The following is a 15,715-nucleotide window of genomic DNA, read 5'->3' as shown; positions in this document are numbered from 1 at the left end:
AATAATCTAAATAGCTAAACATTTAAAAATATAAAGTAGAGAGATATACATGAAAATATAATTTTTGTCCTTGAAAGCATGGGAGAAGATATTGAAACTTGAGTGATTTTCACCAAACCAAAAAAATAAATAAAATAAATAAATTCATTAGCATTGAGATATGATGAGAATTGAGAAGTGATACCTTTCAATAGTAACATCCATTTTGGCCTTTAGTTGTGAACAATAATCTCTATTATTTGATCTCAACCTCTCTCTCTATTAATTATTAACAAACCAAAATAAGTAGCACAAAAAAAAAAAAAGAAAAAAAAAAAACCTGCTTAGCATGATATTTCCAATCTAGTTCACCAAATTAAGATTTTTCAAATAAGGCTTAAATTACAAAAAGAATGGTAGACAGTAGTTTCCCAATTAACAATATGAGCAATATGGATAAATAAAAATAAATAAAGAAGAAGCAAAAAGACCAACAGCATACAAATGATTGAGGCATAAATAGAATAAAATAAGTGAAGGGGAAAAATGTGTTACTTTTTCTTTGGAGATCATTGAGTAATTTTTTACTTGCAATGGACAATTTATCTAGGCGTGGTGTTAATGTTGAAGCAGTGTGTCCAATATGCAGAACTTCATGAAACTGTACTAAACAAAAACAGAAGTGTGCTATTGTTGAGTGTAATTCATATATGATATACAAAATAATAAAAATTCATGTCTAACTCTATTTAATGATTGATGCTCAAACAATAACCACATAAATAGGATAAAACTTTAGGAAATTAGGTTAAACAAAAGACAAAAAATACACAAAACCTATTCAATTTGATGGAAAAAAAAATTAAATTAAACAAATACATTAAAAAAAATTAGAGTAAACAAATACATATGTGTAAGGTTGTAGGGAGAAGAAGGGAATAATAGAGGAAAAAAAACTATATGGTAGGTATTTATTATGAATTATCTTATATATATACACTCTACATTGAAGAAGTTGATATGAACAAAAGGTCTCATGTCAGTCTAATTTATAGAGGTGTATGAAGCTGAAATTAGATGGACTTTAACATGTACTTTAAGAAAGGATTAGATGAAGAATTTGGGATTGTAATTAAATTATGATTTTAATTAAGATTCTTATCAACTTATATATTATAATAAGAAAAGAATCAAATGAAGAATTTGGATTGTAATTAAATTATGATTTTTATCAATTTAGAAATTATAGGAGAAGAAAAATAATATATATTTAAAAAGCATCAAGATGAAAGAATCTCTTTTTTATTTAAATTTTATCTTTAGGTAATTCTATTCTATTGATTTTAGGGTTTGTTAATAACATTTTAGATAGACACAACTGTCATAGTTGTAAATCAAATACTACTTTCTTTTATTATTTGATTTGACATATTTATCCAAAAAATATGTATATATCTATTCTTAAAATCTAAAAATTTATTAAAATTTCTGCAATTTGGTGAAGTAACATGGTGCAACCATGGCATCTAAACCCAACTTTTATTATATATAATATGATATGATATTGTAGGGACACGATTTGTAACGACCCAACACGATACCGGGTTCGCACGTAAATAGGCCCAAACAATATGATTTGTAGAGCGTGGGTGTAAAGAACTAAGTTAACTTCTGTATAACAAAAAGACTCACCCTTACGTATATTGAAGGCCCAAAGCAGGCACAACGATTGTTTTCTTTGGTAATTGCTACAGTTCTTTTTCTCTTTTCGTTCTTCTTCTTTTGTCTACGTTTTCTTTCTTTCTTTCTTTCTTTTTTTTTTTCTGATCCCCCTTTTGGATGTTCTTCTCTCAGTTTATATACCACCCTCTGTGTTCCATCCTCACCGCACACGTGTAGATTGGGTTCGGAGGATCTCTTTTTGTCTCATCTAGCACCTCCTGGAACTTCCTATGGGCAGCTCTCCCAGCCCGCCTCCAGGAGAAAGACTCCTAGGGCGAACACGATTTAAATTATGTATGACCACCACGACGAATCCACTGTCTTGTGACTGAGGCCTAGCCTTTCAAACCCACGCTCTATAAATGATATTGTTTGGGCCTTTTTACGTGCGAACCCAACACTATTATGGGTCGTTACAAATCGTGTCCTTACAAATATGATTACTCAACTTGTAGAAAAAGATAACTATTAAGTTAACCCCCAAGATTTAGCAAAAAATAAAAAAGTTAACCCTCAAGATAAATCATCCACAAGCAGATAAATAATTGAAGGTTGTCCGGGTCTCTTCTACGTTAGGTTATATATCAAATCAATTTCTTTTCTTTTTCCTTCGTTCTTACTTGCAAGTTATAATATGAAATCACTTTCTCTTTATTTTTGGCTAAACAACAAAAAGAAATTTCTGGTGTGGACTCATCAACCTCACGTCACGTGACAGCAAGGATAATACAACATGTATTACCGGAGTCTTAATGAGGATATTGTTGTGGGCTCAACACATTCATTGAAGTGTTACTACTTAAACTATTTAATTCTTGTCAAACATCATGTGAAGCAATAAGATGACTCCTACCATCAAGCCACATCCGCACCATAGCTTTTAAAATGCTAATGATTCTGGGATGACATCATTAGATGCTTACAAAATTGTTTTAAGTGCATGATATTTCTATAAAAGAGTGTTTAAATTACACCATAAACCTATCTAGAGTTCACAAATTTTAAGAGCTTCTTCAATGTCCATAATGTTCAGGTACCGTCTTTTACTTCAATCCTTACCTGTGTCTTCTTCCTTTTGGTACTGGTGGCATATTGGAAGAGAAATAAAGCCCGAAGTGCCATCCTGAAGTCACCACCAGGGCCGTGGAAGATTCCTCTTATAGGGAACTTGCATCAATTAATTACCTCAGGATCATTACCTCATTCTTCCTTGAGAGATTTAGCAAAGAAGCATGGACCTGTTATGCAGCTACAGTTGGGTGAGGTATCGGCTGTGATCATTTCATCACCAGAAGCAGCTAGACAGGTACTGAAAACACATGAACTTTGTTTGACGCAAAGGCCTGACTTTTATGTGAGTGAATTTCTCTCATATGATTATTTAGGCATTCTTGCCTCTCCCTACGGCGATTGCTGGAGACAAATGAGAAAAATTTGTGTATTGGAACTCCTAAATGCTCAGCGAGTTCACTCATTTAGATCAGTAAGAGAAGAAGAGGTATGGAATCTTATTGATACTCTTTCTTCGTCCAACGGGCTTCCCATCAATCTCAGCAAGAATATATTCACCATGACAAATAGTGTAACTTCTAAAGCAGCATTTGGAGAAAAGTGCAAAGGTCAAGACGAGTTCATATCTCTGGTTAAGGAGATAATGGTGCTTAGTTCAGGTTTTAATGTGCCAGATTTGTACCCTTCACTTAAATTTGTTGCTTCAATCAATGGGATGAAGACTACCTTGAAGAGACTACACCGAAAGAGGGACAACATTCTTCAGGATATCATTGATGATCATAATATGAACATGATAACCGCTAGCACCACCAATGACTCCTCATGCAAGGAAGATCTTGTTGATGTTCTCCTAAAACTTCAGAAGTCGAGTGACCTCAAATTTGAGATCACAACCAAGCACATCAAAGCTGTCACTTCGGTATGCCTTAATTTGGCTCTTGCAATACTTAGTGTTTTTCAACTATTAATAAGATTTATATCACTCAAAAGTTAGATCAATTTTTTTTTCAGGAAATCTGCCTTGCAGGGGGTGAGACTGCAGCAACAACCTTAGAATGGGCAATGTCAGAGTTGCTAAGAAATCCAAAGGTAATGGAGAAGGCACAAGCTGAAGTGCGCAAGGTCTTAGAAGGAAAGAGGAAAATTGAATATACAGACATTCAGAAGTTAGATTATGTGAAATTAGTTGTTAAAGAAACTTTACGATTACATCCTCCTGCAACCTTAATCCCAAGGGGATGTAGGGAGAGATGTGAAATCAATGGATATGACATACCTACTAAAACCAAAGTTATTGTCAATGTGTGGGCTTTAGGGAGAGATCCAGATTATTGGGTTGATGCCGATTGCTTTCAGCCAGAGAGGTTCCATGGTTCTTCTGTTGATTTTAAAGGGAATGACTTTGAATTCCTTCCATTTGGGGCTGGAAGAAGGATGTGTCCAGGCATAACATTTGGTATTGCAATTATTGAACTTGCACTTGCTCAATTGCTATATCACTTTGACTGGAAACTACCAAATGAAGTCAAACCAGAAGAACTTGACATGACTGAGAATTTTGGATCAACCTGTAGGAGAAAGAATGATTTGTATTTAAATGTTACTCCTCGTATTCCCTTTCTTATGGAGACATGTAGTCAATAGGATGTACATCTAAAGGTATCTGACATGGTACCTAGTTTTAAGTGTCTGTTTGACATTAATGGAGTATGTTTAGTTTGGGTGGTATGGCAAATAAACAAATTTTAAGAGAATAAAGAAGATAAACTTCTATCTTCATTTGAATGTCAGCTTGTGTGTTATAAACTTATAGATACAATATTCCAACAATTTTTGAGCCAGTTCCTCAGGTTGTATGATCGTCACTTTCTGATAGATAAACTAAACTAGAAGTTCATTTTTGTACCTATCTTTTATCCCCTTAATCATGATGATAACAACTTTTGAACCATCAATATTTTTATATTCATGATTTCAGAGGTATTTTTATTGTTCTATACATTTTTTTTCCCCTGAAAGTTTACAACTAAACAAAAAGACTCGTACTCACATTTCCCCATCTAAGATTTCTAAAGACATGCTCTAAAAAGTAAAGAAAGTTACAGGTGGAGAACTTTTAGACCTTAATTGAAGCAGATGATGAGACAAAATAGAAGGTCAAATGAAATAGTAAAAGACAAAAATACACCTAGAAAAAGAAAAGCAGATAAGCTAATAAATTTTTTTTAGTCATGGATTAGCCAGAGTACCTCATGAATACCAGTAAACACAAGAACTAGTTTCAGCCTCAGTAGAAGCAACTGCCTGCTTTGGGAAGTCCGCATTGCTTTCAAACTTGACCGACTGGTGCCAACCTTTTGACCTCCTCACTATTCTGTGAAGAGGACAGTAGTAATCTGAGTAAGATCATCTATACAGATTCTGGCAAAGCTGATTCTGTTCTTGGAGACTTGGACTCATAAATTGTATCAGCATGTAATGGCTTACCAATAGCAAGAGCTATGTAACTAGGCCGTGATTCATTTCAATACTTCCAAGGTCGTTTAATTAAAGCTAAAGCCAAAGAGATTTTGCATAGCTCTTTTCTTGGATAAGGTCATATGCTCATAGCTAGATGCCATTTCTTCAACACCAAAGTGCTTGTTTTGAAAGAGCCAAGAACCCCTTTTCAGAATTGAATTCATTGCTTCAAAGTTGCATTTGAAGCAGAAAGCATTACTTGTTGGACAACACCTTAACTTACTACATCTTCTATGAGCAAGGTTCCTCTATAGATCGGCACTTTAGCCTTTAGATGCCCAAAATTAACTGTTTTGTTTAGTTTTCCAATTTGCACTTCTATCTTATCATCTTGAACCATGATGGACAAACATGAATTCAATAACTTTGAAATGGAAGAGCTTTGTTTGAACTCTAATACTTTGAGATCCTCCATCTATAAATAGAGGAAGAATCAACACAAAAAGGCACTCAATTTGCATGCAGAAAACCCTGCAGAAAAGACTAGAATAAAGAAGCCAATTAATCATGGGAGCCATTCGAATATGGAAAGGAGATCATGCTTTTATTGAAAAATTAATCATGCTATTAATTATTTGAACACTATTAGCAGGATTAATCATGCTATTATATATTAATTACTAATTATTTGATTAAAAAATTATTAATAATATTAATTATTTAAATATTATTACAACAAAAGCCTCTCATACCCCTTTTTACATATCAAATGTTATACTGTGTCTTTTTCAAAACATGTTTAACAAAAGGAAGTGAAGAGATGGTTTGCCTGAAAAAGATATCACATTTGAAGTCGAAGCCACGAGAACTGTCGGAAAATCTTGTGTGGAAATGTGATTGGACGTAATTTGTGATTGAAATTTCAATAATATATTAATATGGACTTTCTAACATGTGTAGACACTCCATCATCTTGTACTCCCTATGGTGGCGGAGCTAAGAATTGTTTCTAGTGGACCAAGTTAAAATAGAAAAATTCTATAAAAAAAAATTATTATATAATTAACGTTAACTTAACAAAGTTGTTTTATAAATAAATAAATAAAAAACAAACAAACAAATAAAGTTGTGCTCTTCTTTCTTTCATGGTTATATAAATCTTGAACTAAATTTTTTAGTAATCTATTTTTTCGACATATATAGTTAAACAATCACTCAAAAACTCATTCTCATATCTATCATTATTATTTATGATCACGTTCAATGAAAGTGATATCTATTTCTTTAAGACTTGTAATGTTGTGTACTAATTTCTGTAAATGCAGGCTGAACTTGGAAAGCTAAGTTCATTGCAACCTGACAAAGGAAAGGTTGCCATTCATGTTGATTGCAGTCCAACCGCAGCACCAATGTTTGAGGTTGTATATCTTATACTATCTTCTAATACTATCAATTTTTGTTGATTGAGCTCATATAGTTCTTCTTCTTATAATTTTTATTAGGTTGAACTTATTTTCATTGGCTTATTTTGTTTAAAAAATAAGGTGTATAAAAAAGTACATTTGTACCTAGAAAAGGTGAGTTTTTAAAAAGCTGTAGTAATGAAAATAAGCTGGTATTTTAGGCTAAAACAAACAGATCCTTTATCCTTTTTTGTTTGTTTGTTTTTCTATAAAAGAATTCATTATGTGAAATAGCAGTTGAAATTCAATCATGGTACAATGGGGAAGAGTTATTCTCGTTGCCAATTTTCTTTGTAGTTCATATATTTTATATATATTTCTAATTTAGATTTATACCTTACTCAGGGCAGAGGGGGTGAGGAGTTGTCCACGGAACTCTCAGTTGCTCTTCAGCATTGTCTCTTGGATGCTAAAAGCCTAAAAGTGGAGCTGGTATGAATCTAATCAGAGAAAGAGAAGTCACCATCAATTTATTGCCCTACACATGCTTTCTATCATTTTGCAGTTCGTCCTCTAATTTGTATTTTGATTATAGGTTCTTGCTTTGCTTAAATTGACAAATGAGGTCTTATTTATTTTTCCCATGGGCTGGAATTGATCTCTCATCTCCAATAGTTGTGGAGGGAAAAATTTGCTGGGATCTTTATATTGATTGTCTTGTTGTTTGTTTGGACGGGAATCTGCTTGATGCCCTTGGTGCTGCCATTAAGGTAGTTTTTCTCCACATATATCCATACATTTGCAATTTAATTTCTCTCTTAATTTCGTCAGGATGTCAAGAATTTTTCTGGCTGTTGATAAAGTCTAGAGAGCTGACTGTTAACAGGAAAGGGCATATTTGTGGGCTGACTAAACGAGGTGGTGCAGGCCTGGATCCAAGCGTCATTCTTGATATGATGTCTGTGGTAGAACATGTAAGTGAGCAGCTAATAAACAAATTGGATTCTGAGATAGCTGCTGCTGAAGCTGGGGAAGAAGAATCATGACATGCAATTGGTGCATTCAAACGAACTGGTGCGCTGAAGTTATAGTTTGGATAACTTACTAGGGGATGAGGATAGAATGATATGTGTTGTAGACTTTGCACGTTAACCAAAATTGTCCAAGCTATTCTATGCAATTTTGCATTTTTACGAGTTAGGTCTGGTTACCAGTTTATGAAAGCTTACCTGCCTGCTCTTAGATTTTGACTGGAAGATGCCAGACATGTTGTCATTATAGTTATAAAGATAAATTTCCTGCTAGTGGAGTAGCATTGCTGTTTGTTGCATACCTAGAAATCGTTTTCACTTTTTTGAACTGTTACCATGCATAGTAGAGCCCAATCTTAAAGGACATTTCACTATTCTTGTGCTTTTTGGTTTTCTGTTATGGATGTAGGCCATCAAATTGAATTGGGAAGAGAATATCTTAGTAAGACTCCAATTGAGTATTTAATAATTTAGTATAACATATAAAGACACTATTTAATGCAAAATATTTGAGCTTACAAGTTTGAGTTCAACTATATTCTATTAACCACTTATTCTTGTTATTATTATTATTTAATGTTGGACTTCACTCACATGTATACCCAATAATAAGCATAGCATTATAACCCTAAGTTTCCTTTTAGTGTTGTCATTAGGCTGGTATGTAGGTTTTAAATTTCATCATAGACTCAAAGTAATACAAACATTACTCCACATTCTATACTTTTTGGTAACAAACCTCGATATACTCTCTAATACATGTTGTCATTTTATTAGAACTAGTCGTAGACCCATGTGATGTGTGGGAAAATTTGATATGATTATGTTTTATTAGATAATTATTGAATTAATATATTAAACTGTATATTTTTAAAAGTCAATATGTGTTATTTGAAATTATATTTTATATTAGAAGTTTTTTTTTTTTTTTTGGTAGTGTAACAACTAACAAATTAAATATATTTTGTAGTTGGATATTATATATAGTGTGATATGTATAAAAATACAATGCAATATATATATATATATTAAATTACTGTGTGAGAATGGTTAGACCAAGTTCTTTTTTTTATTTTTTATTTATTTTTTTTATACAAGATAGAAATTCTACTCTAATATAATTTAAGTGTATATGTGTGTGAAGCTCTCTTGAAGATTTGAACCTTGGCTCTCGCCTCCCACACCCCACAAGCATTTGTACTTGTAGAGTGACTATCACACCAAAGGTGTACAATGGCTATTAGACCAAGTTCTAATCATGTATACTTTGTTTATTATTATATATTTGTACGTGATTCAATACTTATAGGTATATTTTTCTCCAAAACATAGATCCACCTATTTTTCTTCCACACAATTGAAACTAAATGAAAATGTATATAAAGATAACTATGCAATAGATCATAATCAATAAATCATATATCATAAAGTGGAAATATAAAATAAAATAAAATGCAAGAAGCAAACTTTATTTCATCATATGAACAAATAAACAAATTCCACAATATATAACTCTTCAAATTCATAAATCACATGATTACTTAGATTTTATGATAAAATAAAGACCAATCCATCCATCATGACATTGCAGTATAAACTAGATATAATTATATAAAAATCACTTTTTTTTTTAGTTTTTTTTATCATGTTTCATAAACCAAAAGTACCATCTATACATCTAATAAAATCTATAAAGAGTAACACATGAAAATTCTTAATTTGAAGAGCTAATTATATATATATATATATATATATATATATGAAAGTTCAAATATGTGTATAAACACCCTTGAACGTTTAGACCCCCAAATTACAACTTAACCAATTCAAGCATTATGTCAAACAACAAGTGTGCGGAAAATTAACATAAGCTATAATATGGAATTGGTAAAACTATCTAAGCCAAATTAAAATCACAACCCACAGCAGATAATAAAAAGGCAAAGATAAAGGGGAAGGAAGATGCAAACACAAAGACAACACACAATGTGTTATCGAAAAAGAAACCGAAGCCCTCGGCGTAAAACCTCTCCGCCGCCCTCCAAGCGGTAAACAATCCACTAGAAAATATAGTTGGGATACATGGACAGCAATAGACCCTCCAAGCCTAATCTACCCAGTGCACCTAAGCCCTCCAAGCTTCTTGCTCCTACGAGGTTGCGCCGAACCTTTTTCTTTTCTAGCCTCCCGGATTCCGCTACTAGACCGTAGCATCAACCAAAGAAGATTGGTTCCTTCCTAACTGCTTCCCAGAAATCCAAACAGCTCTCTCACAGTAATGAAAATGGTGAGAACAAGATTTGGTAAAAGGCCTCTCAAGTATTTGACAATGGAGAGGAAGAGAGTTGAGAAATTTGAAGAGATTCTAATGTATAGATTGTGGGTGAATCAATCTTGTTTTTCTTTAGGGTTTCTCTCTCAAAATTTTCTCTGGAAGCTCTCTTACATTTGTGGGTAAAAGGGGTATTTATACTGGAGTGGGAGAGGAATGTGAAACGTCAGGATTTACAAAACAAGGGTGGCTTGCGGCTTGACCTCGCGGCTTGACTAAGTCGCGAGATCCAGTCGCGAGATAATCGTATGGCCAGTTGTCCTGTTTTGTCCTGTAGTGCTCCAGCTAGCATGACTGTTCACCTTCCGGCATGCTTGGCACGTGTGCTGCGTTTGGCGGCTTACAGCCGCGAGTCACCCGCGAGGCCAAGCCGCGAGTCTCTGTTTTCTTGCACACTCTTGAGCAAACTTCACTCTATCTCACTCACTACCCTTACAACAAGCCCACCTAAATACAGGGTTACTAAATGCTGAATTACAAGCAAATTTGGCACGGAATAAAGCCAATTAGATGGTTGAATAAATTCAACCTTACAATATATATATATAAAGAGAGAGAGAGAGAGAGAGAGAGAGAGAGAGATGTAGATGGTGGTGGAGGGGGGATGGTGGGATTTGAACCACAAATAGGGGACACCATAAAGAATGTTGCTAGGCTATCACTTGAACCCCAAAAAATTAATCCAAGAGGCTAGACGTAAGGATAATAGGAATTCCAAAAAAGAATTAATAAAGTTGCTTACGTATCTATACATAAAAACATTGATAGCACAATAATGCTCTAAAGTAAATTATATTTTGTCTTATTCTCTTTTTGACTTTTTCCTTAAAGATGTTCAACTAAACAAAGTAAAAACTTACTAAGAGATCTCAAATTAGCTAAAAATTTAATGGTGGAGATGCCTATTAATTGTAATAGAATGAACAAAATAAAAATCACAAACAGATTTGAGAAAGACATAATATTTCTAAAAGAAATTTTACCAAACACATGGGATAAAACAATAATAAAATTACTACATATAAATATATAATACTTTTTGACTTTTTAACACTCTACAAATATGCACATAAAATGTTCATTATCAAAATATTTCATATCAACATCGGGAATTCCCACAACAATGATAGGCCAAATTAAACTGCATTAACAATTTTTAAGTCAATTAACAATAACAAAAGTCTATATCATTGAAAATTTTGAAAAGGAAAACAATAAAATCACTTCAAAAAATGCAAGAATACTAAAAATAAAGGAAAAAAAAAAAAAAAAAAAAAAAAAAAGAGATAATTTTTTATTGTGCATTTTGTTCACCTCAATGGTTTTCCTATTGTCGCCTTAACTTTGAAAATTTCTAACAAAATCAATTGATGTCTTCTCAAAATGGTGAAAACTTAAGCTTGTTGAAAAATATGTAGAACAATTAGTATTGTGGTAAATTTTTTGTTGTAGATGACAGGTGATTGTATTTAGAATGTGCATTGGTATATACCACATTGTAAAACTTAAATAAATAATCAATGTATGAGTGAGAGAGAGATAAGGTTGTGAAAAACTGAAATTTTGGAAGAGAAAATAGTATAACAGTAGATAAACGAAGAGAGATGTATTGCTTGATGTCTTCTCAAAATGGTGGAAACTAAAACTTGATTGAAAAATACTGAGAACAATTAGTATTGTGCTAAATTTTTTGTTGTACATGATGGATGATTGTATTTAGAATGTGCATTGGTATATATAACATTGTAAAACTTAAATAAACAATCAATGTATGAGTGAGAGAGAGATAAGGTTGTGAAAAACTGAAATTTTGGAAGAGAAAACACTATAACGGTAGATAAATGAAGAGACACATAATGCTTGACGTCTTCTCAAAATGGTAAAAACTAAAGATTGATTGAAAAATATGGAGAACAATCAGTATTGTGCTAAATTTTTTGTTATAGATGACAGGAGATTGTATCTAGAATCTACATTAGTATATATAACATTGTAAAACTTAAATAAATAATCAATGTATGAGTAAGAGAAAGATAAAGTTGTGAAAACCTGAAATTTTGGAAGTGGAAACATTATAATTGTAGATAAATAGACACTTAATACATCTCTAGGCTGGAGATTTGGGTGCTAAAACTTGGTTTGGATACTTGAAATTTTAATTTTATCTACTAAAAAGATAATGAATTATTCAATTTTAACAATAACTTGAAATTAGAACAAAGAAAACAAAAAGGTGAAATCAATTTGGGTAACTGAATAGTCAAACATTTGTATCTAAAGAATAATAATGTTTGTTTATGACCTTATTTAATTATTTTATATAATTTTTTTTTAAAAAAAAAATCATAAAGAGAGAAATGATTTAAAAAGAAAAAGAAAAAAGAGTATGATATGGCTGATAAGTTAGCTCAATAGGAGCATAGCAACATTACTTGTTATGTATTAGTTTTTACATATTTATAGATTAAGGATTAAGGATATTTCATATTTGTCAACTTTGTCAAGCAGTTCAGCTTTGGCTATGTGTTTTTGGCTAATAAGTACTTGTTTGCCACTTGTCATGATATATGAAGCATTATCAAAACGGTTCAGCTTTGGCTATTTGTTTTTGGCTAATATAGGGACTCGTTTCCCACTTGTCATGATATCTGAAGCATTATCAAATGTTTGTTTTTTATATTTTATCACTTTAACTTGCAGAAAAAGATAACTATTTAAGTTAACCCTCAAGATAAATCGGCCACAAGCAGATAAATAATTGAACGTTGTCCAGGTATCTTCTACATTAGGTTATATATCAAATCAATTTCTTCTCTTTTTTCTATTTTCTTACTTGCAAGTTATAATATGAAATCAATTTCTTTTTATTTTTGGTTAAACAATAAAAAATGGTCTTTAACGTGAACTCATCAACACCACGTTACATGATAGTAAAAATAATACAATGTGTATTACTGGAATCTTAATAAGGCTATCGTTGTAGGCTCAACATATTCATTGAAGTGTTACTACTTAAACTACTCAATTCTTGTCAAGCATCATCATGTGAAGCAATAAGAGAACTTCTAACACATGTCACACCCCGACAACCGTACAGTGGCTTTTAAAATACTAATGATTCCGGCATGACATTATTAAATGCTTACAAAATTGTTTTAAGTGCATGCTATTTCTGTAAAAGAGTACTTAAATTACACCAGAAACCTATCTAGAGTTCACAAATTTGTAAGAGCTTCTTCAATGTCCATAATGTTCCAGTTAACATTTTTACATCAATCCTTACCTATTTCTTCTTCCTTTTGGTACTGGTGGCATACTGGAAGGGAAATAAAGCCCAAGGTACCATCCTGAAGTAGCCACCAGGGCCGTAGAAGCTTCCTCTTATAGGGAACTTGCATCAGTTGATTACCTCAGGATCATTACCTCATTCTTCTTTGAGAGATTTAGCAAAGAAATATGGACCTGTTATGCGGCTACAGTTGGGTTAGGTATCAGCAGTGATCATTTCGTCACCAAAAGCAGCAAGAGAGGTATTGAAAACAAATGAACTTTGTTTTGCACAAAGGCCTGACTTTTTTTGTGAGTGAATTTCTCTCATATGGTTATTCAGGCATTCTTGCCACTCCCTATGGCGATTGCTGGAGACAAATGAGAAAAATTTGTGTTTTGGAACTTCTAACTGCTCAGCGAGTTCACTCATTTAGATCAGTAAGAGAATAAGAGGTATGGAATCTTATTGAAACTCTTTCTTCGTCCAACGGGCTTCCCGTCAATCTCAGCAATAAATTATTCGCCATGACAAATACTGTAATTTCTAGAGTAGCATTTGGAAAAAAGGTGCAAAGGTCAGGACGAGTTCGTATCTCTGGTTAAGGAGATAATAATGCGTAGTTCAGGTTTTAATGTGCCAGATTTGTACCCTTCACTTAAATTCATTGCTTCAATCAATGGGATGAAGACTACCTTGAAGAGACTACACCGAAAGAGGGACAAAATTCTTCAGGATATAGTTGATGATCATAAGATGAACATGATAACCACTAGCACCACCAATGACTCTTTATGCAAGGAAGATCTTGTTGATGTTCTCCTAAAACTTCAGAAGTCGAGTGACCTCAAATTTGAGATCACAACCAAGCACATCAAAGCTGTCACTTCGGTATGACTTAATTAGACTCTTGCAATACTAAGTGTTTTTCACCTATTAATAAGATTTATATCACTCAAAAGTTAGATCATTTTTTTTTTTCAGGAAATCTACCTTGCAGGGGGTGAGACTGCAGCAACAACCTTAGAATGGGCAATGTCAGAGTTGCTAAGAAACCCAAAGGTAATGGAGAAGGCACAAGCTGAAGTGCGCAAGGTCTTAGAAGGAAAGAGGAAAATTGGATATACAGACATTCAGAAATTAGATTATGTGAAATTAGTTGTTAAAGAAACTTTACGATTACATCCTCCTGCAACCTTAATCCCAAGGGAATGTAGGGAGAGATGTGAAATCAATGGATATGACATACCTACTAAAACCAAAGTTATTGTCAATGTGTGGGCTATAGGGAGAGATCCTGATTATTGGGTTAATGCTGATTGCTTTCAGTCAGAGAGGTTCCATGGTTCTTCTATTGATTTTAAAGGGAATGACTTTGAATTCCTTCCATTTGGGGCTGGAAGAAGGATGTGTCCAGGCATAACATTTGGTATTGCAATTATTGAACTTGCACTTGCTCAATTGCTATACCACTTTGACTGGAAACTACCAAATGAAGTTAAACCAGAAGAACTTGACATGACCGAGAATTTGGGATCAACCTGTAGGAGAAAGAATGATTTGTATTTAGATGTTACTCCTCGTTTGCGTTTCTTATGGAGACATGTAGTCAATAGGATGTAATAATTAAGTGTATCAGAAATGGTACCCAATCTTAAGTGTCTGTTCGAGGATTGATTTATTTTCATGGGATTGATTAATTTTTTCTTTTTGTATTTGAAGGAATCCTGACTTTCATGGGATTGATTAATTTTTTTCCTTGTTGAGCTGATTTCGGATTTTGTTACAGTTTTTTTTGGTGCTGGCTCCCTATGACTTAAGCCTCTGGCCCAATAAATAGCTTGACAATTGGCTAATTGAAGTATTCTTAAAATTTAAAAGTAATCATAACACAAAAATGCTCAAAATTGTTTCATATACGATGTTGGCAATTAAATTAATCATTCTTTTACCAATATCTCTTGAATCACAATAAATTTTTGAGTGAGATACGTTGGTTTGAAGTCTCACTCAAAAATTTGACCCAAATTGTATTTAAAATAAGTGAGAGACGTTGGTTTGAAGTTTGTGCAACAATGTAGTCAACATGTCAAATGAATGAATGATATGTACACATCTGCATGGGTGTGTACTTAAAAAGCACACGTAGACGGACATAAAGCTCAAAGCTCATGGTCTACTGAAGCGTGTATCAGGCACACTTCTGTGGTGGAACATGTGAATGCTTCCTTTTTTATTTCTTTATTTTTTGAGGAAAAATGCTTCCATTTTCTAATTCCTCCATCTTCTCTTAATTCTAGTAGAAATTCTAACGTGGTATAACAACCATGTCTCATCAATTTTAACAATTATAAAATTTATGTTAATTGTACGAAGTAATGGCCATAAAGATTCCAGTTCAAAGTAAACATATATTGCTATTCAGTGTTGTCATTTTCTAGTCGGTAGGTTTTTATTTTCATCAGAGATTCAAAGTCACCCTAGGGACCGAAATTTGTTAACAAAT

General features: G+C 33.0%; 2 protein-coding genes and 1 pseudogene across 2 annotated transcripts; all 3 read left to right on the top strand.

Moving 5' to 3' along the window:
• Positions 1 to 572: 572 nt before the first annotated feature.
• Positions 573 to 4,500, top strand: LOC115974060 (premnaspirodiene oxygenase-like). Its single transcript, XM_031094280.1, has 3 exons — positions 573 to 611; positions 2,735 to 3,634; positions 3,727 to 4,500. The coding sequence occupies exons 1-3, from the start codon at positions 573 to 575 to the stop codon at positions 4,357 to 4,359; spliced, it is 1,572 nt and encodes a 523-aa protein (XP_030950140.1). The 3' UTR covers positions 4,360 to 4,500.
• On the top strand, positions 4,418 to 7,624 carry LOC115974059 (exosome complex exonuclease RRP42-like). Its single transcript, XM_031094279.1, has 5 exons — positions 4,418 to 4,422; positions 4,529 to 4,565; positions 6,501 to 6,593; positions 6,984 to 7,070; positions 7,442 to 7,624. Exons 1-5 carry the CDS (start codon positions 4,418 to 4,420, stop codon positions 7,622 to 7,624), a joined length of 405 nt encoding a protein of 134 aa, XP_030950139.1.
• A 5,389-nt stretch (positions 7,625 to 13,013) lies between these two features.
• On the top strand, positions 13,014 to 14,832 carry LOC115974058 (annotated as a pseudogene).
• Positions 14,833 to 15,715: the final 883 nt, after the last annotated feature.

The sequence above is a fragment of the Quercus lobata genome, chromosome 2 (assembly GCF_001633185.2).
Source record: "Quercus lobata isolate SW786 chromosome 2, ValleyOak3.0 Primary Assembly, whole genome shotgun sequence".
Lineage (NCBI taxonomy): Eukaryota > Viridiplantae > Streptophyta > Magnoliopsida > Fagales > Fagaceae > Quercus > Quercus lobata.
The sequence above is the reverse complement of the archived record's forward strand: the minus strand, read 5'-3'. Positions and strand labels throughout refer to the sequence as shown.